Source organism: Sparus aurata, chromosome 21, assembly GCF_900880675.1.
Source record: "Sparus aurata chromosome 21, fSpaAur1.1, whole genome shotgun sequence".
Lineage (NCBI taxonomy): Eukaryota > Metazoa > Chordata > Actinopteri > Spariformes > Sparidae > Sparus > Sparus aurata.
The window spans coordinates 7,771,041-7,794,553 of NC_044207.1; the positions used below are offsets into that span (position 1 = coordinate 7,771,041).

Consider the following 23,513-nt stretch of genomic DNA (forward strand, 5'->3'; position numbering starts at 1 on the left):
TGTCCTGAGAATTGAGTCAAGAACAACCATGGGAGATGAGGCAAGTGAGGATGAACTCACCGCCTCCTTCTGTCTTTTATCGCAATGCTCTTGAGCAACCGATGAGCCGATTTACACCAGAGGCTCGCAAGTTTTTCCACAACAAGGAACCCCGCGGCCATTCTGCCAGGAAATTCCATCTGAGGAAATACTGGCAAGACCAACCACCCACACCTCCTGTACACTCACACTCACATTCAGTAAACTGAGAACTGAAAATCATACAAGAACTAACGCTGAGTTTATACAGTGACAGCAAATAGGGACTCCATTAATACTAAAAACCTGTGTTCGTGATGGGAAATAAGCGAAACAACCTGATCAAGTAGCTGTTCTTTTACATACTTTAATGTAGACTTTATCAGAATTTATTGTGTTGGTAAGGTATGTCGTCTACGTTAAAAACCACTAATACAATCTTCAAAATGTGGGAGGGAATACAGAGTACATGTAGCTAATACAATACATCACAAAGTATCAATTTTGCCAAAAAAAATAAATATTCTTAAATAACTGTTTAATCTAAATATAAAGCTGCACATTCAGTGTTTTAAACCTCTTAATGTGTTGGTTAGCTTATTTTCTCTCTCTTTATCATTGCAAACTGATCTTTGATGTTTTCTCACTGCTGATAGAAACCAAACAATGTTAAGGTGGCTATGGGTACCTCAAGTTGTTATTTTTACATAATTTTCCCCACATTTAACAGACTGAACGATTCATCAAAAACATAATTGACAGAAATCATCACAAGCCGCCGTCCTGGTGGACATTTAATCAAATGATCTGCTTGGCCTCTTCCTATTGCTTCTTGTTTCCAAGTTATTCACAAGGGATAATATTTGACATCATTTATATAGAACATCATTTTAATATACTTTGGATTTACACTCTGAACACTAACAGCCACCTCCTGCTACTTAAAGCAGCAGTGCTGGGTTTCTATTTAAACTCTGGATACTTAATTTACATTTTTTTGATACCTAAAAAATACAGATAGCAAAAGCTTCCTTTGAATTTAAAAAAAGAAGCACTAAACACAAACACAAGAACTTAACCTAAATAAAATCATCGAAATTTGGAACATTTTGGATTAAAATCCCAAACTATCTGATCACAGAACAAGTTAAGAAAAAGTACAAAACTGACCGGCTTCTCATACGCCAACTTTTGGAAGTTTGACAGCACTGATATTTGATACCTAATTAAAGGACCACTTTTAGGAGCTTTAAGACATTTCAGGAGCTGAAGTGTTTGGAGTTAAGAAGCCTCACAGTGTTTTCAGCCCACTGACTGACTGTCCCATACAGTTTAATCCTGTTCAACTTCGCTGCCTCGCTTTGTCAGAGTCACCGGTGCTTCAAAAGGCGTCAGGGACCCATTACAGCTTTATGTAACGTTGCGGAGACGGGGCCGTGCACACACATATACACACACGGATCCCTCCCACCGCCCCCCACACCCCCTTTCTGTGAACAAGGGGTTTTTCTACAGCTGGGTAACAAAGCATGACCCAATAATCCCAAAGCTTGACTCAAAGCTTAAGAAACCCCCCTTCCCTCCCTCCTCTAATATCCCTTCCTCCCGCTCTCTGAGGACTTTATAAGGCTCTGGCAAGGGGGCTTCTGGGTGCACATGTGTGCGTGTGTGTGTATGGGGGGGTTACAAATACAAGCACGCTTAGCTTTGATTATTCTAATTATGACTTGGAGCGAGGAGTAGATTATTATAAACACATGGGCCGATGAGTTGTTGATGAGCTCACGTCCCTTCAATCCATCAGTATTACCGTTAAAAGAGGCTGACAGAGAAAGGACTTTGCTCGTAATGTACATGGGTGGAGGGCATCTGAGGGACACACCAGTCGACTCATTTTATAATTGATGATGCATACACAGATGTCTTCGAATGGTAAACATTATCAGTTTGTACTTAAATGACTCTCATTTTCCAAAACAACTTCATCAGCACTCAGCTTGCTGGTGGTGCCGTCACACAGGCCCACTTTTATAGCCGTACGGAACAGCAAGTGAGGCATGTCCAGTGCATATTCTATATCTTCCTGTGAATGAGATGTGCATATTTCTAACAAACTGGATTCTGTGTTGCTAAAACCTTTGTCTTTCTTTGTGGAAACAGCAGGCAACAGTTGTCCTCCTCTCCTCACACACTCTCAATCTGCTCATAAACTTTCCATGACCCAGACGCTGAATTAGTCAAGTCCTGCACAGTGGAGGAGCACATCACAGATCCACCCCCGCCTCTCTCTAGCACCAGATCCCATTAGTAATTACCTGAAAAAACACAAGCAATTCCAGATCTGGCTCTAGGCACACCAATTCTGAGAAACTGTGGCGGAAAAAACAAGTCTAAAGACAAGCATGAGTTTATAGGAACAGGAGCCCCTGTTGAGCTTGTGATAGCTTTAAGGAATAAAAATTGCATTTGATATCTCATGATAGCCTAGCTTGTGAGCTCTTTGCTTTAGTGTTTCTGGTTGTTTATGGCATCATGGCTGTGTAATTCTGATATTACACTGAATCAAATGTGAGAGGAATGACTATACGAGTGCCAGAATTGCCCAAATTTGGTGGAGGAAACTAAGACACTATTTGGAAAGGAGCTGTTCCAGCTCCCCTAAAGCAAGACACACACTGGATTGGTGATGACTCCATTCATGATTATAAGCAAACTAACCCAAAAGAAGTGTTTGGCTTCTATGTCAGAAAGCAGCTTAGAGCTCTATCTAAACAATCAACATGCATTTCATGTGGTTCGAGAGTTTAAAATCAGTCCTCCAGACAGGAGAGACCACATTTGACACCATGCACCCTTAACATGCATGTGTCAGCACGCAGCCACGTCTCATTCTGAACAGCTCGCCAGCATGTTCCTATTACAGAGTACGTGAGGCAGCCCTCCTTAAAAACAAGTTTTGTCACTATTTTAAGAGGCTATTATATTATTACATGTCAGGTGAAAAGCAATGTTAAGACCGTCATTTACAGGTGTGCAACACGATCCTTAATCAGTGCATTGTGTACGAACATGGACGGTTGCCCAACCTGTCTAAATCCAGTCGTGAAAATAAAAAAAAACTAAGCAATTGTTCTCCTGTTTAGCCAGTCAGTAAATCTTCCACAGTAAATGGTTCCCATGGTGTGCAAAGCCTAATCTTATCTTGATGTCACACAGCTATTTAGCCCGTCTTGTTGACAGAAAGACAAAACCATGTGCCTGCCTGCTTTGACTGACCTTGGGGGGAGATTGGAAATGATTCGCTGGCGAGGCAGGTAAGACTGGAAGTGTTTGCTCACAGGTGTATGCTTTGTTTCAAACATTCAAATTTCAACTGAAGTTCGGACCCAAAGAGATACAGCTCCTTTTATTACCGAATATATATTCGGCATTATGTGCTCCAAACTCCAAATTCTTTAATGGAGTTCTGTTCTGCTGAGGCACACGGCTTCAGCCGCTGAGGTGTTCGCGTTGACAGGAAGTGTTCAAAGCAGGTCGTCAACTCTAACCTGCTGAGGCACCTTTCACTAAAATTACGGCTTACAAACAGTCCTCGCAGTTCTTGGTATGAACGTGGAGCCTTGAGGCAATCAGCCAAAAACAAAAAGCGTCGCCAGTGATTGTACGAAACTGTTCCAACACATCAACTCTCTCAGACAGACTCAAACTTGCAAAAAAAAAAAAAAAAAGAAAAAAAGAAAAACTTTATCAGGCCAGACGGCAACACATCTCCCCGAGAGCAAATATCACTTTCATATTCATAAGACTCAAATTTCATTTAGTTATGGGGTGGAAATCGATGAGCATTTAAAAGCTGCAATTAGATACAGCAGGCATGGAGAAACACAGCAGCCACAGTTTGCAGCCCCCCCCCCCCCCCCCCCCCTTCCTCCAGATACCTTGGAGCAACATGAAACCCCAGACAAGCTCCAGTGGCTCTCACACCATATGGCCTAAGAAAAATCCTCCCGGAAACCATAAAAGGCTGTTTTTTTTGTTTTTGTTTGACTACCCATCGGTTTCATCTCATCAATTTCCCTGATGTCTGCGCTCATTCTGTGGCTGTGCAGAGCCGGGGGTATGCAGCTAATGAGAATGTGAGTGGAGATGGGAGCTTTGCGGAATGGCCCTTTGTTTGGAAACAGCCTCTCTGCAGCGCTGGAAATGCGAGACGCTTATCGATCATTTCAACTGGAAGCCTTTTGTGTTGCGAGCCACGGAGAGAGAGCGAGAGAGGGGCTTGCGGGCTAACGTACGGGGTACGAAAAAAAATCCAGTTTCGACGTTACGAACAGCTACTTATGGGTTAACTTTAAATAAAACGAAAAAAAAGAAAAAACACATACACAACACAAACACTCGCAGCGTGCATTTTCCACGCTGGTGGCGACTGCGCTCTTTGTCCAGTCCCGACCAGCGGCAGCAAATAAACAGAAAACTGTGGGGGGATTTTTTTTTTTTCCGGATTAACGTTGGATTAATCATAATAAGAGACCCAATAACCGCCTTTGTTCCTTGACTAAGCCACCCTCCACCGATGGCGAGTTGAGAGGAATACAAAAAAACCCGACTTTTGTAACGGGGGAATTTGCACAAACAAAAATAAAGCCCCGGCGCTATAAACGCTGGCTCCTTTTGTATCCGCGTCTGTCAGCCCTCCTCCTCCGCGCCTCCCCCTGCCTCTCTGCCGGGGTTACAGCTCCAGCCAGCTACGGCCGTCGACGGAGAGACCCGGAGAGGAAGAAAAGTGCTGATAGAAAGTGCTAAAAACACGGCTCGTCTAGTTTAGGAAAGAAAAAAAAACTCAACACAGAGCAAATAAAAAGGCTTCAACGTGAAGGCAGAACGGGGTAAAGACGCAGTCGCCAGCGCTCCAGCTCGACAGTAATGAGAAGCCACAATAGGAAGCCCTTTAATTTTTTAACAGCTGCTGGTCGGCTAGCGTTTAGCTAGCAGGCGACCTTATCTCCGCTTCCCGTTTCAGAGAGGCCGATAAAAAAAAAGGTCGAAATTTGACAGGAAATGTTTTTCTAAAGTAAAAAAAAAGCACACACCGGCCCGTGTGTGGATACATTCTCTGAGTAAAGTGACGCTTTGCATACTTTCCACGATAGCAGGAAAACTTCCATCAATCATCCCCAGTGAAGCTCCAGCAGCGGCACACACACTTGGAAACGGTCCGCAGTGTTTGAGCCCGGAGCTTCGCCTCGGTTACACTGAGTTATTCCACTTACCGACTTGTAAAACGTTTTCCACACAGCCGGTCTCTAGCAGCCTGATACCCCGGCGGAAAGGCAGTCCGTCCCCCGTTCCCACTGCTCCGGCTGCCCCCACGGTAGCCGTCGTACCGGCGGCAGAACCTCCGCCACCGCCGGCTGTTGTAGCTCCGGACCCAGCACCCCCAGCCCCGCCGGTAGCCGCCGACGAACCCTCCTCGCCGGCGACTCGGCACTGAAACGAAGAGTACATGCATATCTCCTTCTCGTTGCGGGGAAAAGACCAGTAGACGATGCGGCGCTGGACGGGCTCCGGGATCCGCTCGAAGCGCTCCTCTACTCTCTCGAAGGCCCACTTTTCCGCTACTGCCTTCGCGGCGCAGTCCAGAAGGGACTCCGGGGAACGATACCGGGAGCTGGGCAACCCGCTGCCGTGGCCGGGCCCCGGGCCGGGACCTCGGGGAGCAGGGCGCAGGCAGGGTCGCTTGCTGGCCGGTGGTAAGGAGAGGAGAGGATGGGGATGTTCTCTGCGTCCTTCCGCCATGGCGAGCCGATCAACACTGTCGAGACGGACGGTGTGTGGACACCGAGCAGCAGCAGGAAGCCGGGCGCACACACATACACACACTCACGCATACACACACACATACACACACACAAGCCACTCAGCAGCTAGTGTCAAAACACACAGGAGCTCAGACAAGACTTCCGATCCCAACTTTCAAAATAAAATTGGCTGTACTCTCATGGGCTTGACAATTGAACAACGTATCACAACCAAGAACCCCATTGAGATGATGGTGTTTACACACGTGTGAATATTTAGACTACTGATCTGAATTACATTTTTTCACCACCTTTACAAAATGTAAATATAACAATATAACATACCTATGACCTATACCTATTAAATATGGGCTTTATTACACTTTTAGGTTTATCTTATTTCAGTATCACTCTGACCAATCAATAACACACATCACTTACGCATTTCGAAATAAATTATTTGTGATCTTTTTTTTTTTTGCAAATCATTTATTGAACCCATTCACCCAATCAACCTGTTTGTATGTTATTTTGTTTTATTCAAATATGCAGGCTAAAATGTATAATATAATTGAGGCACGGTTCAAATAAATATTCCATCTATGCTGTTACATTGTTGGCTATGACTGGTCTGCCTTTTTGTCATTAGAATTGGCTGAAGCAGAAGTAGGGAAACAGTGGTCTTCTACCTGGGTTCAGGTTCATCTCATTGTAAAGAAACAAGGTTGGATCACTCCAGTAAATTAGTAATTTTTTCAAAACTATATTTGTATTTGATGAAGCTGGACAAATGCTTCAACGAGCAGCATACTGGTATAAATAATAACTCAGTAACCATCCCATCCTACAACTTACAACCTTCGTGGAAGACTTCCCCTCATCTTTAAAGAAATTGTCTCATAAGAGGATGGAAGCTAAAGAAATTTGACTCAATATCCTAATTTTTAATATTAAAATTACTATTGTTTTAGTTGTTAATTTGTTGTCTGACCCCGTTTTCTGTATTAACTTCTAACCTGAAGTCACTTGGTTTCCTTTTCCCCGGGGTGATCCCTTTCCTTCTATTGCAGAAATGTGCCTACATTAATGTAAAGAACTAGAAGATCATGTTTCAGAGAGGCCGAAATGTAAACAACAACAAGGCTCATGTGTGTCTTGATCCAATACAGGTTCTGTGGATGCCGCAATCAGTTTATTATCCATGACCTGAAAGCCCTCCACTGGTGCAGCTTGTGTCATCTTCCCATATTGTGGACCTGCTCTGGTTCTAAAGTAAAGTTGCCATTTCCTTCTCAAAATCTTTTTAGGGCTTTAGGAATATTGCAGTATTTTTGTTTTGACATTAGACTTAATTTTGTTGGAGAAATGTGAAGAATGCCACAATATCACCCTACATTGAATATGACAGAGACAAGTGTAAAAATAGTTATCATATTCATACATTCACATACTATTGATGTAGCTAAAACATACATAATACATATACACTGGCCTAAACAGTGCCTAAAATATGCAGCAAGTTTACTGCAAATAACGAGATTTGAGCTACATCTTTCATCAAATGGTTTCATAGTAGTGAGTCTTTTATTTTAAAAGTCAGATCTCTTAATTTCCTGTCTCTTATGCTATATGCCTGTGTGACTTGATTCAATTGAGCAGGCAGAGAGAGCACTAGAGAGAACAGAGAGAGAGAGAGAGAGAGAGAGAGAGAGAGAGAGAGAGAGAGAGAGAGAGAGAGAGAGAAGGGGAGGGGGTCAATAGATTGATGGGTGGTGGAGGATGTTACACATCACTGACCAGCACAATAACAAAACACTTCAGTCTCTGATCAGTGTGGCAGGCCAGCGTCAGCGCCCAGATCTGCGCCATCACAATCAAATATGCTTTTTAATTTATATGAATGGGTTTAAATCATTGATGCAAAGCATTCGGTACAGTGTAGACAACCAGGTGACGACAAAGAAGCACACACTCTGACACAAGGTATCATAAAAATGAAATATATATCATACACATTCAGCACTTCTACTGTGGTTTTCCTGTGATTCCCCTCACCGTTGAAATTAATTTTAAGACCATTAACATCTAAATGAATAAAAACACTTCAGTCCCTCCTGCGCTCTTCGTCTGACATGACAGTAAAGTCCTTGACATGTGCGCATTTTCAAATGAAGCAGATAACGATCCCAACTACTCCTCATGAATAACAAAGTTACTGTTTTGCTAATTGAATTCACACCATTAGCCTATGTGTCCCATACATATCAATTACCTCAGGTCAGCCAATACACATTCATTTGAATTGGTGCAGCATGCAGTTGTGTGGCTGTTTCTCACAGCAGGACACAGAGGGTTTGGAGCCAACCTGCAAACTAAATACTTGGGTCACGGCTTTTTTCCTCAAGAAAGTGGGGCTCATTAATTTGAGGCTCTACCTAAATTATGTTAAAGACTCTCAGCGTATTTGTGGAGCAAAATCCACAAAAAGTAATTGTGAAAAACAAGTACCTTTTTACATAACTGTAAAATAATAACTTTTTATTGTAATGCTATTAAACTGCTCATCGTTTCCTTTAAACACATGTATGGATGAAAACAAACGATTCAGATCATAATTCAGAAATGCATCTAATTTAAAAAAATAAATGAATACACACATTGTCAGCAGCAAAGAGTTGTGGCAGAGATAGATTCAGGAGGCAGTCTAATTAACAGTTGAACAATACACTTGTTTTTTTACAGACATTGCACTTCTCCGCCAACGTGTGTGCTGAGTGCAGAGTGTGCTGCTCACAAACTATATGATGGTGGCGAAATTCCCAAGGCCACAAAAATGTAACAAAACATCACATGTCTTGGCATCCCATCCACACAGTGACCGGTTACATTATGTCATTCATTTTGTGATATACAGTCTCAGTGAGAAAGTTATAACAAACTTGAGTAACCACAATAAATCATATATCCAATAGCATGCTTGTTTTCAGCTTCATGCTATTATTTTTGTAGACGACTAGAAAATGTTCACATACTTTCATGTTCCAAAAAGTTTTTTTCTTCTCACTCCGTCCACTGCTGCAGCAGCTCTATTCACCCTCTGAACACTCTGTTCTCGCTCCTGTCTCTTTAACGTCTCACATCAGCGTATTTCAGGACATTTATATGTCATATTTCCCATCTGAAATTTCCCATCCTTTCCTGACAATGTTGGTGAGCCACATGTTCCTATGCCTTAATTTTGTGCGCTAACTTAAAACATTTAGGCTCTTGCTAAACTGTTTAACAATGGCATGTGACAATAATGTTATCTACGCATCTAGTTTCAACCTCCAAGCTTGCACAGGCGCACCAAGAAGAGAGCTTTAGAGGCTGCAAGAGGGCTGGTAGTGTCCGTCAAACTGTGAGCCAGTGGCTCAAGTGTTTATGGTGTTAAAAGAGTGGTTTTGTTTCTTTAAGATGAAGGCAGTGCATGTGTGTGTGTGTGTGTGTTTGTGGATTTTGTGTGTGTGTGTGTTTGTGGATTTTGTGTGTGTGTGTTTGTGGATTTTGTGTGTGTGTGTGTGTGTGTTTGTGGTTGTGCCTGCAGACAGGTGTTGGTGATCAGAGCAAAGGGAAAGTTTAGCAGTGATATTATCTGCTGGCAGTAAAGTGCAGGTAATTGTTTGACCATGACTAAAATCTACATCTCCTCAAAATCAAAGAAACCCATATGTCAGCATGACCGCCATCACTATCCATGCTAATATCCATGCTTCTAATGTTGGTCTTGCTAGAACAGCAGTCTGGCTGCGATGGTGATAGATTATGTCTGACTAATAACCACAGCACCAGTCTCTGTTTGAGGACTGTTGACTATTAATCAGGAAGAAACACTGGAGTGGGGCTTTATACGACCCCCATCCTGAAAAAGTCCACTCTGCTCTGATTGGTCGGCTGTCACAGGCATGAGCAGGCCACATTGAATTCAAATGAAAACCTCTTTGCTAACTAATGTCACCAGCTTTTCACTGTGGACAATAACGTCAACTTGTCTTATTGTTATCAACCATGTTAACTAACTCTGGCCTCTGTCAGCGGTTGGCTAGCAGTCAAGTTGTTAGGGGGAATAAACACAAAATGGATATCTGAAAATGTTAGTTATTGCTTCACATAAACATCTGATTCATTTGAGCACAAAATGAGGACTCTGGACACATGAATAGTTTTGGTGCTCATATCAGAAGAGCAATCGTAACTCCTTACTGGCTGTGTGGGGTGTAAATGAATAAGTAATCTTTGGTAATTGTGTTGAAATAAAGAGAAACCTGCGGCACAACTTTACGATTATGACCAATTAAATAAAATAAAACCAAACCTTAACAGATTTTTGTCTTGCACTTGCTACCTTTTCATTGCCAACAAATACATAATATACTGTATTTGCTCTATGTTGACCCTGTATGGACATCTTTGTCATCTCATCTCCCCAATAACAGACAATCACACAGGCGGAGAAGATGTTTCAACAGCCTGGAACAAAGCCAAGCTACACATAATGGCTAATAAGATGTCTGATAAATGGACGCCATGGTTGAAATTAAAACAGACCACCTCCTCTGAAGACTCTTTTTGAAATCTTAGAAGACGCGCAGGAGAGACATTAGTCGCCGAGCGCAGAGACAATATCCAGATCTGTGCCTCTCTGTGTATCCCCTTCCCTCGTCTAAAGACTGCTTTTTGGCGTGCAATTATATTGAACAACAGGCCAAAGCCAATGGAGGATGCAACCCGTTACCATGGAGATGATTATGATGGATTTGTGGATAGACAGAGCAGGTAATTGGAAAAAGATTGATGGGTGACAGGGTGAAGGAGAGAGATAGAAAGGGATGGAAAGAGAGAGGGATAAATTACCAAAGCAGCAGTGGGAGGAGAGACAGCCCTATTACACCCAATCTTTCTGGGATTTACAATTATATAATGATGCATCCTCTCTCTCATCAAGTCAATAGGCAATCACTCTCACTGGCTCTTGCAGTCACTCCCTCTTCTCTCTTTCTTCCCCTTGTATTAGCTCTTCTTTTTTCCTCCTATCCTTTTTTTCTGTCTGTCTGTCTGTCTCCTCCTCCTCCTCACCATTTTTCCCTCCTGTCTCCGAAGAGAAAAGTGGAGAGGCTGGTTTATGATTAGAAGGTGACTGGCGAGGATCCACAGACCGGATTACAAATTGTTGGTGAGGAAGATGGGATTCTCTCACCACACTTTCTTCGACCACTGCTCTCAACCTGCCCTTGAGCAAGGCAATGAGGTCACTCAGGTCAGCGGCCAAAGATTGTACATCGTGTTTGCGTTGGCCAGCCCACATAGTTGCAGTACAGCAATTTTCCAGTTACTGTGCTTAATCAAAAAGTTTTGGTTCAGGTGTGCTGGCTGGCTTTCACAACAGGAAATCACAATCGACAAAGCGAGGGCAGTCTGACTTTTCATTCAATTTGTGTTGTTGCTTTTAACGTCAGCAGCAGGAGTAAAACTTGAATTAAAATGGGCCTTGATGTCGATGAAGCAGTCGTATGCTAGATTGTATGTTGCCAATGATTTGTTTCATTTTGAAAACCCCGGTCTCATAGTTTCTCCTTCTATTGTGTAACACGGGCTCCTTGTGAACTGCGACAAACTGGATTAATTCTGTGTCTGGTATGATACTGTCCTCTTCTTCACCTCTCCAGTAGCTCTTTCGGTGTCTCATCTGCCTGTTGCACTCTTCACCTAATCTGCTCTGTCCTGTCCTAGTCAGAAGTAGGGTCCACTCAACAAAGTAATGTCAATCCACCTTCTTTCTGTGCTATAGCCCATCGACGTTAATGTTCCAAATGTTCCTAGCTCTCACTGATTTGTGTTCCTTCGCAGGGGAGAATGCTGGCAAGCCGGTGACCACTAGATATTTCTGATGATGTACCATGGCATTTCGACATTTGTAAGTGTGATACCACTGGATATTTTTCAGGAGACCTCGTGAGATTTTCCAGCTGCGTTTGTGGTGACAAAAACAGGGCATTTTCTACGGTAAGTCAGAACATCTCCAGCCGTGTTTATGGCAACCGAAGCAGGTATTTTAAGCCAAAACAAGAGTTTTTCATAATCCTAGTCAAAGCATAAATTCACTTAATTTTCACAAAATACAAAAGAAAAAGCTACAACAAAGCTGTTGTTTGTAGAAATGTACATTCCAACGGGTGTTCATCCTCCCCCATCTCTAGTCCCGCCTGCAAAAAGCCTTTAAGTCTTGTGTTAGCGATTTAGCTAGCTAGCTACAACCAGATGCCAACAAGGACAGGTCCTGTAGCAGGTGTTCTTCCTTTCAAGTCTAAGCTAACATGATATTATAAATTGAAGCCATGTAATGTTGACATAACTTTCAACTCTGTTTCATGTTACTATCGCAAGGAATAGATAGATAGATAGATAGATAGATAGATAGATAGATAGATAGATAGATAGAATTACTTTAATGATCCCAGACTGGGAAATTATTTTGTTACAGCAGTAGTGGGTGAATGAGTAAATTCCAGGATTAATGTTAATGCTAATGCTAGGTGAACAGGAATGAAATAGAGCAGGTCTATTCAAATATTCAGAATTTGGAAACAACAAGTTTATATTGCCCAGGATCGGTCTGTGTTACAACAGAGCAGACTCACATTAATACTGTGTGTGAGAAAGTAAACGGTGCCTTTTCCACCTCGAGAATTAAAAATGCATGACATTGGGGCCCTTTCCACTACAATTTATATTAATCAGTTAATCAAATTACCATGACCTAATTGCCACTCGGTTAACCCCGGGGCCCGCTGCCTCTTGAGGGTGTGAGGCCCTAAGGCAGTTGTGTGCTTTACACAGTTGGTAACCCTGGCTTGTTTCACTCCAGACAGCAGAATAAGCGAAAAAAGTGTTATATTATAAATGTTTTAACAAATTTGTCTCCAATTCAGCTGTGATCGGCAAAATCCTTAACTCGTATATCTCTGAATTTGCTTGGTGGCAAATGTGAAGTACAGTAAGTGGTCCATTTTTCATGACATGGGATGGTGATCTTCTTATTGAGTCTGGGTTGTTGTTTGTACACGCCTGCTGATACAATGCCAGAATTGCTGCACTGATTTTAAGAAATATATAAATGTTTTAGAAACCCTCAATCATCTCTGATGTTAAAAGTTAACTAAATGACCTAAATAAAATAGATAACATCCTGGATTTTATTTGTTTCCAACTATTGGTACTGGGTGCTGAGGACCCATTTTGGTTGGTACCAAAAAACTGAGATTTCTGACATTTTATCCATCATAGTTTGCATCATCGCTGACAGTAAATATATTGCACTGCATATTCGATTGTGATTTCAGACAACAGCTATAGGCTTTTTTTCACAGCAGACATTTTGACACGTCTCAGTTGGAAAACCACAGGCAGAAATAATCAAACTAATGATGACTGAATTCTATTTTGCTGCCTGAGTTTCAGGGTCCTGATATTTGTGCGCGCTGGCTCACTGTTACAGGGGCATGTTGTACCCGGGCACTCGAATAAATGTTATTAATATGACAGCATGACAATCAAAATGTCTGCTGTGAATAGTTCTGTTTCGGTAAAGCCTATTGTATCAAACATTTATACCATGATCCTAATTTATAAATCACTACATGGTGTAAACTTACTTAGCATACTTTACAAGTTGGCAAGTGTTTCCAAATATGCCAAATAATGATTAAAATAAACTTTAAATAAGGAGAAACAGTTTTCATCCCTAAGCTCACAGGAGCAATGTGTTGTTTGTAACAATTGTGTTAAATGGTGACATGCATACTGTATGTAGAAAGATAAGAATAGTTTTGCAATTTTGCTGCCTGTGGGAGAATTTGAATCTTTTTTAAAGGGATAGTTTGGGTCTCTGCAGCATAATACAGTGCGTTGCAGGTACAGCTGTGCTTGTGCGTAGGAATACAGATGTTGCATGGTTGACGGAATGTAGTTCCAAAACCGACAAACATATGCATATCCAACCACCATTGACATACATCCATGCACATACACATTCGGTAATCCAACCACCCACACATACATATGCAGACATGTTTCCATATCTTATGAGCACATAATATGTCTGCATGCTAATCTTTGTTTTCATACGTAATTCCAGTGGGCGCCTGCTGCTCTGAGGCCAACGCTGTGTAGCTTACTAGGGGTCCAGAGGTACAAACACGCACTCAAAAACACACACACACACACAAACACACACAAATATAAACCTTCACACACCCCTCGTGGGAGAAGAGACATGTCCTGAAGAGTAAGAGAGAGAAAGCTAGAAATAGAGCTCTGTGAGCAGGGAGAAAAACACTCACAAGACAATCAACAGACAAACAATGTGTGAACGCCTGTTGGCCTTGACACGCAACCTTGTACACACACACACACTATTTGTCTCCCAGCATCTTGCTAACCAAGGTGCTGACAGCTATGCCACATTCTTTCCTCACCATATACACGCCACTTGAGCGATTCACAACTATCGGACAATGGAGCAAAAATATCCACCTTTCTCTCTCTGCATTGACGGCAGCAATCATTTCAATTTATTTTCTACAGCAGTTTTGTCCTTTTGAGCACCACCGTTTCATTGTATACTGATATAAAGGCTGCAGATTAAGCAGCAGAAGGCAGAATAGACCTGCGTCTACTCGCTACTGTGTTTGGTCACATGCAAGGTCTCACAAACCCATTTTAAATTAAAGCTCTGTGAATGGCAGACCACACTGATGAGAGGTTCATTTGAGACCTGCATCAACAACGGTTAACAGGGATTGGGGCTAGAAGGGGCCACCAGAACTGGAGCTGGGCAAGCAGGAAATGGAACCAGGCTCAGCAGCTTCCACGGACATCATGACAGAGGCGAAGAGACCGAAGAGGACCCTGAAGGAGGAGGAAGCTAAGGAGAGATAAACAATGACAGAGTGAGAGGTAAGAGCATATCAAAAAAGTAAGCTGCCATGCTAAGTTATATGCCTCGTGTTGCTGTACGTCTGGCTGTGTTAGCATAGGTGTCAACTTTGAAGTCAGCCCATTTTCTCTGGGGTTTAGCTGGCAGCATAGAACCAGGTGTTACTGTCTCCGGTTCACGCTACGTCAGCTTTGGGTGCTGTTACTGTTCGAGATCCTGAGCGAGCTTTGACTGCCATATGGCCTGAGCATGCACGTTTACTTCAAGACGTACGTTTTTCGAGACGTAACATTTTTATGACGTGTCAGAATTACATACTGTTACTGTCAGATACAGTGTTGGGCAAGTTACTCAGGAAGTGTAATAAGCTACTCTTTACCTTTTACTCAGTTAAAAAGTAATAACACTACTTTACTGATTGCTTGGTGTCAAAAGTAATTAGTTGCATTCCTTCTTATATTACTAGACACTTCATTTCCAGCACCAGTGGTCACAACAAAAAGCTTGCAACAGACCATAATGTTCTTTGCATCTTTGAGACGAACTCGCCGAGACACACCTCTCTGCTGCATCCTCCATCATCTAGCTTTTTGCCTGGTAGCACGCGTACACGTCATCGTAACACCTAGGATGAAAACGAATCACATTCTGTCAACCCAGCAAAGCTGCATTATTTAATACTAGTGCAGTGCCCGTAAGAAAAGTGTATTCCTATAAAAAAAGTGGGAGGTTAAGCAGCTTTTTCATGGATGGCCAAATGAGGCTGTGTTTGAAGGTGGGACGTCAGGGATATTTAGGATTGTTGTGACATCCGATATTCCAGGGTATAATTGGCTGTTTTTGGCTATTTTTGATTTTGCCATTATATTTCACCTTAAAAGCTATTTACTTGGTGTCATTATTTTCAGCACAACCTCACATGTGTGACTGTACAGTTCTTTTTTCATTTTGACATACTGTATTAACACAATGGACCTAAAATCACAAAAAAAAACATTTGATTTTTTTACTGTGAAAACCACAAATATGTTTAACAAACCATTTTTTTTTTTACTTATAATGCAAATATACATTTTTGTTTGCTAAATTTGTGCATACATTTAAAAAATGTACAAAGTTATATGTAACTATTTACATTTAAATGCAGGCAATGCTCAGGTCTGCCTGTGCTCCTTCCAGCTGAATAAATAGCTGGACTGCCTGCTCTACATTCAGCTTCTCCTCATTATTCTGACTCATTTAACAAAAAACCAACTCCACTACACACTAAACACACTACACCAAACACTACATAACACACTAACTATACACTCCAAACACGCTAAATGTCACAAATCTCTCAACTCTCAGTATCGCTGTCTACACACCGACCGTCCTTGCATGTCAATCATCCGCCTAGGTCCCTCCCACAACTTCCTGTTCCTCAACAACCAAACTTGCTGCTTGGACACTTTCGTGACAAAAGCCCGTTTTTACCGTTTCTTCCAGCACCAGACACAAAGCAAACGTGACGGCAATGTTCGCGAAAAAGCGTGGCGGACATTATTTAACTTAGGTCCGGTTTTGGACGTGCCGATGCGTCCGGTCCGTCGCCTCGGGAGGTGGGCCATGTAGCTAGCCGCTAGCAGCTAGCTAGCGGCTAGCTACACACGAACATCCACAGATTCTGATTCCACTTTGTTGTCCGCGCGTCTCCGGATCTCCTCAGACCCGAACAGACTCAGTCTGGACTCGTTTAATCTCATTAATCCACAACAGTCAGTTTAGATGCACAGAACAGAACAGAACAGAACGGACCGAACCGCCGGCAAAATCCCGGTCCAGCTCGCGCCGCTGCAGGTATAAATCCGCTTGTTTCTTCAGGTACGTCGTGGGCTTGAGCTCTGCAGTGATTGGCTCTGGTGCGCACGTGGCCACAGTGTGCAGTGATTGGCTCTGGTGCGCACGTGACTGTGGTTGCTCTGGTGGACTATGCTCGGCGGAATTTGTAAAGCATTTATGAAATAATTTATTCACGGTATCATTGCAGTCCAAACAAATGCTTAGATGCACACCACTGAACCACGCAGCAGCCATGTTGCAAGTCTCGGGTCAGTGTGATCCTTATCCGCAGAGATATTTGACCAACAGACACACACACACACACACACACACACAGACAGACAGAGATTCCGTGCATTTATAGATAGATGGTAACTGAAATGATATTACTGACTTTGAAATTGTGACAGTATTATATTACTGAGTAATGCGTTACTGCTTCACGCTGGCCAGATAAATGATGACTGACAGATGATAACTAAAAATTGGGTGAAAATGAAAAACCTTGGTTTCCAACATCCCTCTGTGCTACTGACAATGGTTTCTTTCAACACCTCCCTGTTGATGTCAACACTGTCCATGTCCAATGTCTTTACTCCAGCGTACAGACTCCACAGTACAGTCACAAAATGGTGTACATACATGTAACTTGGGTCTGTCCACAGTAGACTTCTTGTTTGGAGCAAAGTACTGAATGGGCTGATAAAACCATGGAAACATAATTGTCACCATCCAAGACAAAAGCGAACATTTCAATTACCAGGACTGGTTTTATAAAAATGAATGTATCACTGATGTACCTGAAGACAGTGTCAAATGGCTGCCTGAATTCAGTTTGATCGGAGTTTAACCCTTTAAGCATCTAATGGGAAATTAAGTCTGCTTCAAGACATTATAATTAGAGGCAAATTGACCTGGGATTGTCAACTTGCTGACAAGACAATGACTATGTTTGTATGCACACAAGAAACCAGACTGCTGAAACAAACAGGGATTTTGTTATCTTGGAAACAAGGACAGTGCCTGACAAGTGTTTCTTCCTGTCACCCTGCTCTCTCTGCCACTTTCTCTGAGGTGAATCTGTGTAAAAGAGCCTGTAAACCTCTTGAGACCTTTTTTTTTTGCTCTCAAACTAACTAAAAATTGTTTAATTGTTCCACTGCAGGAAGGTCCTATACGCCTGAACCAGAACAGAAGCAATCTTTGAAATTTGTTTAAAGCATATGTAGAAGAACAATAAGCCAAAACAGCCAAACAAAACTGTGGGTTATTCAAATGCTCATGACAAGTTCCCATAGCCAAAGATCTTATCGTGAACCTTTAAAATGCTCAGAGAATTTCGGACACATTGATTAACAGTTGTGCTGATACACTTCTTATACTCTTCATGTAACAAATGATGTAATGGCCGTGAAAATATTTCTAATAGTGATGAAGTCGCATAGAATTACCACCTGACTCCGATGATCCCTGCAGCAGTTTGCCGTGTAGCGTCTTTCAGCTCATTGTTTTGGTTTCATGGCCCTGTGACTTTACTGTGTGGGTTCACTCTCACTGCTTTAACACTGTAGTTTTTGACTCCACCAGGCATCTGTTTTTCAGTGCTCAGCACCAAACAAGTCAGACACTCTCAGTGACTTGTATGGTGAACTAAGTGGAGCAGGTAGGAACGACAGAACCAGATATTTCCCTCAGGAGTTGGTGGAGACCAGCACATAGCTTAAGTGTGACTACCGGATAGGCACTTTTCATGGCCCGCTTAAAATCAAATTAATCATTACATTGGTTTCTGATTTTTTTCTACTTATTTGACGAATGTAATACTCTACTAAGTGTGTCAGCACTAAAACTAAAAGAGTGAAGCCAGTGATTGGTGGGCAGTGGTGCTAGCTGGCGAATAGTGGAGCTACACGCACATTTACATACACACGTGCTGGCTCGGCTTCACTTGGTTTGACGCGGTCCGTCAGCCAAACGTGATGGGATTTGATTCGATTTCCGCTGCAAGTGGGCTACCTGCTTTAAGGTACAGGTGCTTTAACTGATGACGTGCCTGTATTGAGCGGTGGAAAAGGAAGCATCTGATATACTTTTACCTTCCTGTTATACTATCGATGTTCCACTTATTCTGTTAGAAACACGTTTGATTTCCTAGAAAATGTTCACAATAAAAGTCTCCTGTTACTTCAAGAACTTTTATTATAGAGCAGTTTTCTCCAGCATTTATTTAAATGGGGCAATTTATAAGATATGGCCAGGATCTTGGTTTAAAACATTTTAAAAAATGAACTCACATTATAAACAGTGTGAAGAAACAACAGTGTTGCTGTTATTACCACGTTTTTTTAAACCCAGGTTTTTAAAATGCAGGTCGACACGTTAAAAAAACAGCCGGCTCCTTTCCCACCGCTTTTCTTCTTTTGTTCCCATGTGTGTCGCATTTGTCATCACGAACATATCGGAAAAACAGGGAGCAGCAGATATACCTAATCAGATGTGTTGTGGTGTGTCCCGCACCGTTGGCACTAGTTGACTGTTGTCGGCGGCTTTTCAGCCAGCTGAGCATGTTGGTCCGCATTGTCTGAGCACTAACTGACCCAACTAGCCACAGAAACTTGTCGCTTCAGAGCCTTCTGCTGACTGTGGTAACTTGATACCGCTTCAGGGCATGCACACAAATTAAACCGTGGGAGTGTACAAATGAATGAATAATTTTAAATGTGCAAGCGATTTATCTGAGCAGATGAAATTACAGAAATATTTCATTTGGTACCTGCCAGGCTTTATATTGGCGCACGCTGTCAAACAAAATCCAGCAAAATCTAAATAAGCAGTTTTTCCAGCAGAATCCAACCTCTGATAATCAGGTTTTTGCTTAATCCCTTAACCTTGTTAAAGAAAGCAGGTTTCTAATTTGCGCAACATTTCAGAGATGAGGTTACGGCTGAAAGCTGAGAATAATCCCATTTCTTAAGTGCATGCAAAGGGAGCGAGTGTGTGACAGACTCAGATCAGAGCAGAGCGTTTTGTCAGCCTGACACAGAGGTGATGATTAAGACCGAGGTGTCAACAGGCTGCGGATTGGCCAGACAGTGCATGTGTGGACAACGTGTGTGTGTGTGTGTGTCTGTGTCAAGGGGGAGGGGAAGTGTGCAATCACCTAACCTATGGCGGACTCACGAGTGCACCGTTTGCGCCTGAAGAAGACACTTCCTCTCCAAATTGCACGCTGACACACACTCACACACTCACACACACACACACACACACAGACACACACCAACAAACACGTTCAGCTGATGAGATGTTTTGTGAAGGGCTCCTCCTCAGCAGAGGTGGCACAAGCCTTTTAGCAGCTACTTATGACCCTCCGTCCCCTACAATACACACTCACACACAGGCTCCTGGCAACCAACTCTTTCCCTCCCTCTTTATTCAGAGCTTGGTTTCTTTTCATCACGTCTCTGTCTCTTCCCCCTTTTTTCTCATCTCCACCTCTCTACACTGCTGGATGCTCTTGTTTGCGTCAAATCCACCTCCTTCCCTCGAAGCCTCTCTCTCTCTCTTTCTCTGCTCCTCTTTGCATCTTTGTCTTCTTTCCATTATCCTCTCCCCTGCCTCTTTTCTCCTCCTCTTGTTCTCTCTCTTTCACCGCCGACTATCTCTCCCTCTCCCCCTTCTATTTGCCTCCCTTTTTTCTCAATATCCTTCTCCCCTTGGTCTTTCTCCGTCCTCTATTCTCTGCCGTCTTTACAGCTCTCCTCTCCGCTTGCTCTCTTCTTCTTCTTCTCTTCTCCTCTGCGACCTCTCACCCTCTATTTTCCCCGTGCCTTTCTCTCTCCCCTTTTCTCTTTTCGCAGCCCCTTTCTCCTTCACTCTGGGTGTCAGGGCTTTGTGGAGGCTCTCAGCCCCCAGTGGGACATCCAGCGGGCGAAAAGAGCTGAAAAGCAAACTGTGGGACCGGAGAGGGAGGGGAGAGGAAGGGAAGGAAGAAAAAAGGAGAAAGGAGGGGAAAAGGGACGGATGGAAGCCATCTTTGTAAAGGAGATGGACCAAATGCCCACATACAGTACAAATGTTGACTATGGGCTGTGATGTTGACTTCGAAGGGATCATTTAATTGCGAAACAATTTCAGCATCACCAGAATTTACCACCATTTATAAACCTTCGATTAGTTTCAAATAATCTATCAGTGATTAGACCAATTAGATCAAATTGGACCCTTTGGCTGAATTTTCCTCTGCCCCTCAGAGACCCATAAGGGGCCCATGTTGTAAAGACTGCATCTACATGCCATGTGGGACCCATGTTGTTTGAACCATATGGACACCTCACTATGAATGCAGCTTTAGCCCGTTCCTAGGCCTCATTTACCCCTCATCGGGCCCAACATGTTGGCTGGAGACGTGACAAGTGTGGACACATTTGGTTTGGATTCGCTATGCAACATAACAATAAATACCTACAATAAACATACACACAATACACTACACAAAAACACTCACAGAATGTGGGTTAAAGAACAGGTTGTATGTATGTGGTATGAGATGAAGTCAGCTAAATCAGTCAACAATAAATACCATGAAACATCAGAGTGGTTGTTCTGGAGAGGTCGCTTACATCAGTAGAGTAATTATGCTCATATTGCATGAGTCCATAGTACACAGTTTACATCCGCTAAAAACACTCAGGGTCCATCAAGAAATTACAGACTGTCCTTCAGATAGCAGGGCAGAACAGGGATGTGGAGGTAGGGCTGTATGCAGGAGAACAGCTCTGCAGATCAACCATTAATGTTTGCAAATTATAAATAGTAACCATGCTGCAGTTTCCTAATATCATAGTTTGAGTTTGTGGTTTTGTGGTATTTCCTGTTTTGTTTTGAAGTCCTTCCCTCACGTGTCATGTTTCACTTTCATTTCCTCCCTTTGTGTGATTTCTTGCCCCTTTTGTGTTCACCTGTGTCCTAACAGTTAATCTGCCCTGCCCCTGCATATAGTCCGTGTGCTCCCTGCTGTCTGTGTCAGTTCATCTGTTGAATTCTGTGTCTCCCTATGGTGTGTTCCTGGCTATTCTTTCCTTGTGTTATCTATGGTTTATACTCTGATTTTGATTTGTATTTTGTTTTGGTTTTGAGTTTTGTTTTGCTTTTGTTTCCTGGTTGTCTCCGGCCTTGTGTTTTGCCTTTACCTGCATCGTGTTGTTGCCTTTTTTGGATTCTGGATTTAATGGACTTTGGTTTCCAGCTTTATTTTATCAAGGCTCGCTTTTTGTTCCTATTCTGTGTTAATTTTGACACCTGACCATTAAACTACACAAATCAATATTATTTTAGAACGGATCAAATAAATATGTGAAAGAGCTGCTTGTAGTGAGGAATCTTTTTCAATTTCAACTAAGCAAAAAGCGCAGATAAAGCTACTGTGAGCAGGCTGCCTAGTGATAACTAATAGCCAGATAATGTTGGCAGCTAGCGAACTAAAGATCCAAATACTTGGTGGAGCTAAATATAGGTTGTGTATTAGGCTTAAGATTTGAATACGACTATATTGCTTGCTGGGGTCCGCTTGGAGAACGCCTTCCATACATGATATAAGACACAAGACGTAAAGTTTGTTTCTCCTTTACGTTCATTTACATTTGCAGGTGACCAGAAACTCAACTCAAAATGAATGCTACAGTTGCTCTTTGTCTACCGGATGTGCAAATAGACAACTGTTTGCTCACCATCATATCTTTGTACCGTGATAATATGTCAGTGTTGTGCGTAAAACTTGTTCTGCTGCCAGTGCAGCCACTGCCAAGAGGATCAAAAAAGCACTTCATTTAAGTGTTAACCATATCTTAAACATAGCTTACCATTTTTACAACCTTTATTTTCCATAACCACACATTATATTAAAGTTGCCAGGCTATACTGTGCAAACATTAGTTATTTAAAAAATGTTAGCAATGGACCAGCAAGGTATTCTAGAGAATTAAAAACACAGTATGTAACTTCTGCTGCTTATCAAGCAATGTAGTTTGATGGCACTGGAGCTGTTTTCTTCATTATTAAACGAACACCATTGATGAGAGATCTGAAGTGACTGAGGCTGTTCATGGACAAGGTAACTATATTATAGTTTTATACACGTTATGTTTAGTCACATTCACCAACATCACAGTCATTTCCTTCTCCGCTCTCTGACGTGTTCCTGGAAGTTACGGTGACAGGTGACCAAATGAGGCACCTTACCTCGAGGACAATAATGGACTTCTGTGAGTTTGAACATTGTTGTCATTTTTAGATGGTTTGATGCGGAAACACCATCCCATGAACTGCCACATACCTGCTCAGGCGGGGGTCACTTTGTTCCGGTTATTTCCCATTTCTCTGCCCTTATTTATGTATGAAAACAAATGTCATGGAACTTTACCCAGGAAGCATTGCCAAATACCAGCTTATCGACAAACTGCCTTAACCTAAACAAAAAAAAGTTTTGGCAATCTTTAATTTGTATAATTTCTTGACTTTCCGACTCTCCGACTTTGAAATTGATTTCCTCTGCTTCTGTTGTAGAACATATTTAATTTGCCTTGATGATCTTGTCACGGTGATCTGAACATCAAGGGCCTGAGGTCCTCTCCCAGTCGGACATGTTCTGTGATGTCTGCACGGCACCTTAATCAGATGCCCAAAGGATCTCAACTGGCTTCTTTCAAAGGGAAGTAACAGCAGCGGTTTTACTGTGAGCTCCGAGCCCTCACGCTGTCCAGGCGCAGGAAACCAATTTCATCCGCTTGTTACGGCAATCTCATCCCTTTCAGCAGTGACCAGATGAATGACATCATGGTCAGAGGTGTCCAAAACGAGTAGCGTGTACCATAAAAGCATGTGTAATTAAGTGTCAGTTG

General features: G+C 42.4%; 1 protein-coding gene across 1 annotated transcript in view; it reads right to left on the minus strand.

Annotated features, from left to right (window-relative positions):
• zswim5 (zinc finger, SWIM-type containing 5) overlaps positions 1–5,925 on the minus strand; it is a 67,595-nt gene extending 61,670 nt beyond the window's left edge. Inside the window, exon 1 of the mRNA XM_030402803.1 lies at positions 5,292–5,925. Coding sequence (XP_030258663.1) covers positions 5,292–5,817 — 526 coding nt within the window. The 5' untranslated portion in view covers positions 5,818–5,925. The remainder of the gene's footprint in view (positions 1–5,291) is intronic.
• Positions 5,926–23,513: the final 17,588 nt, after the last annotated feature.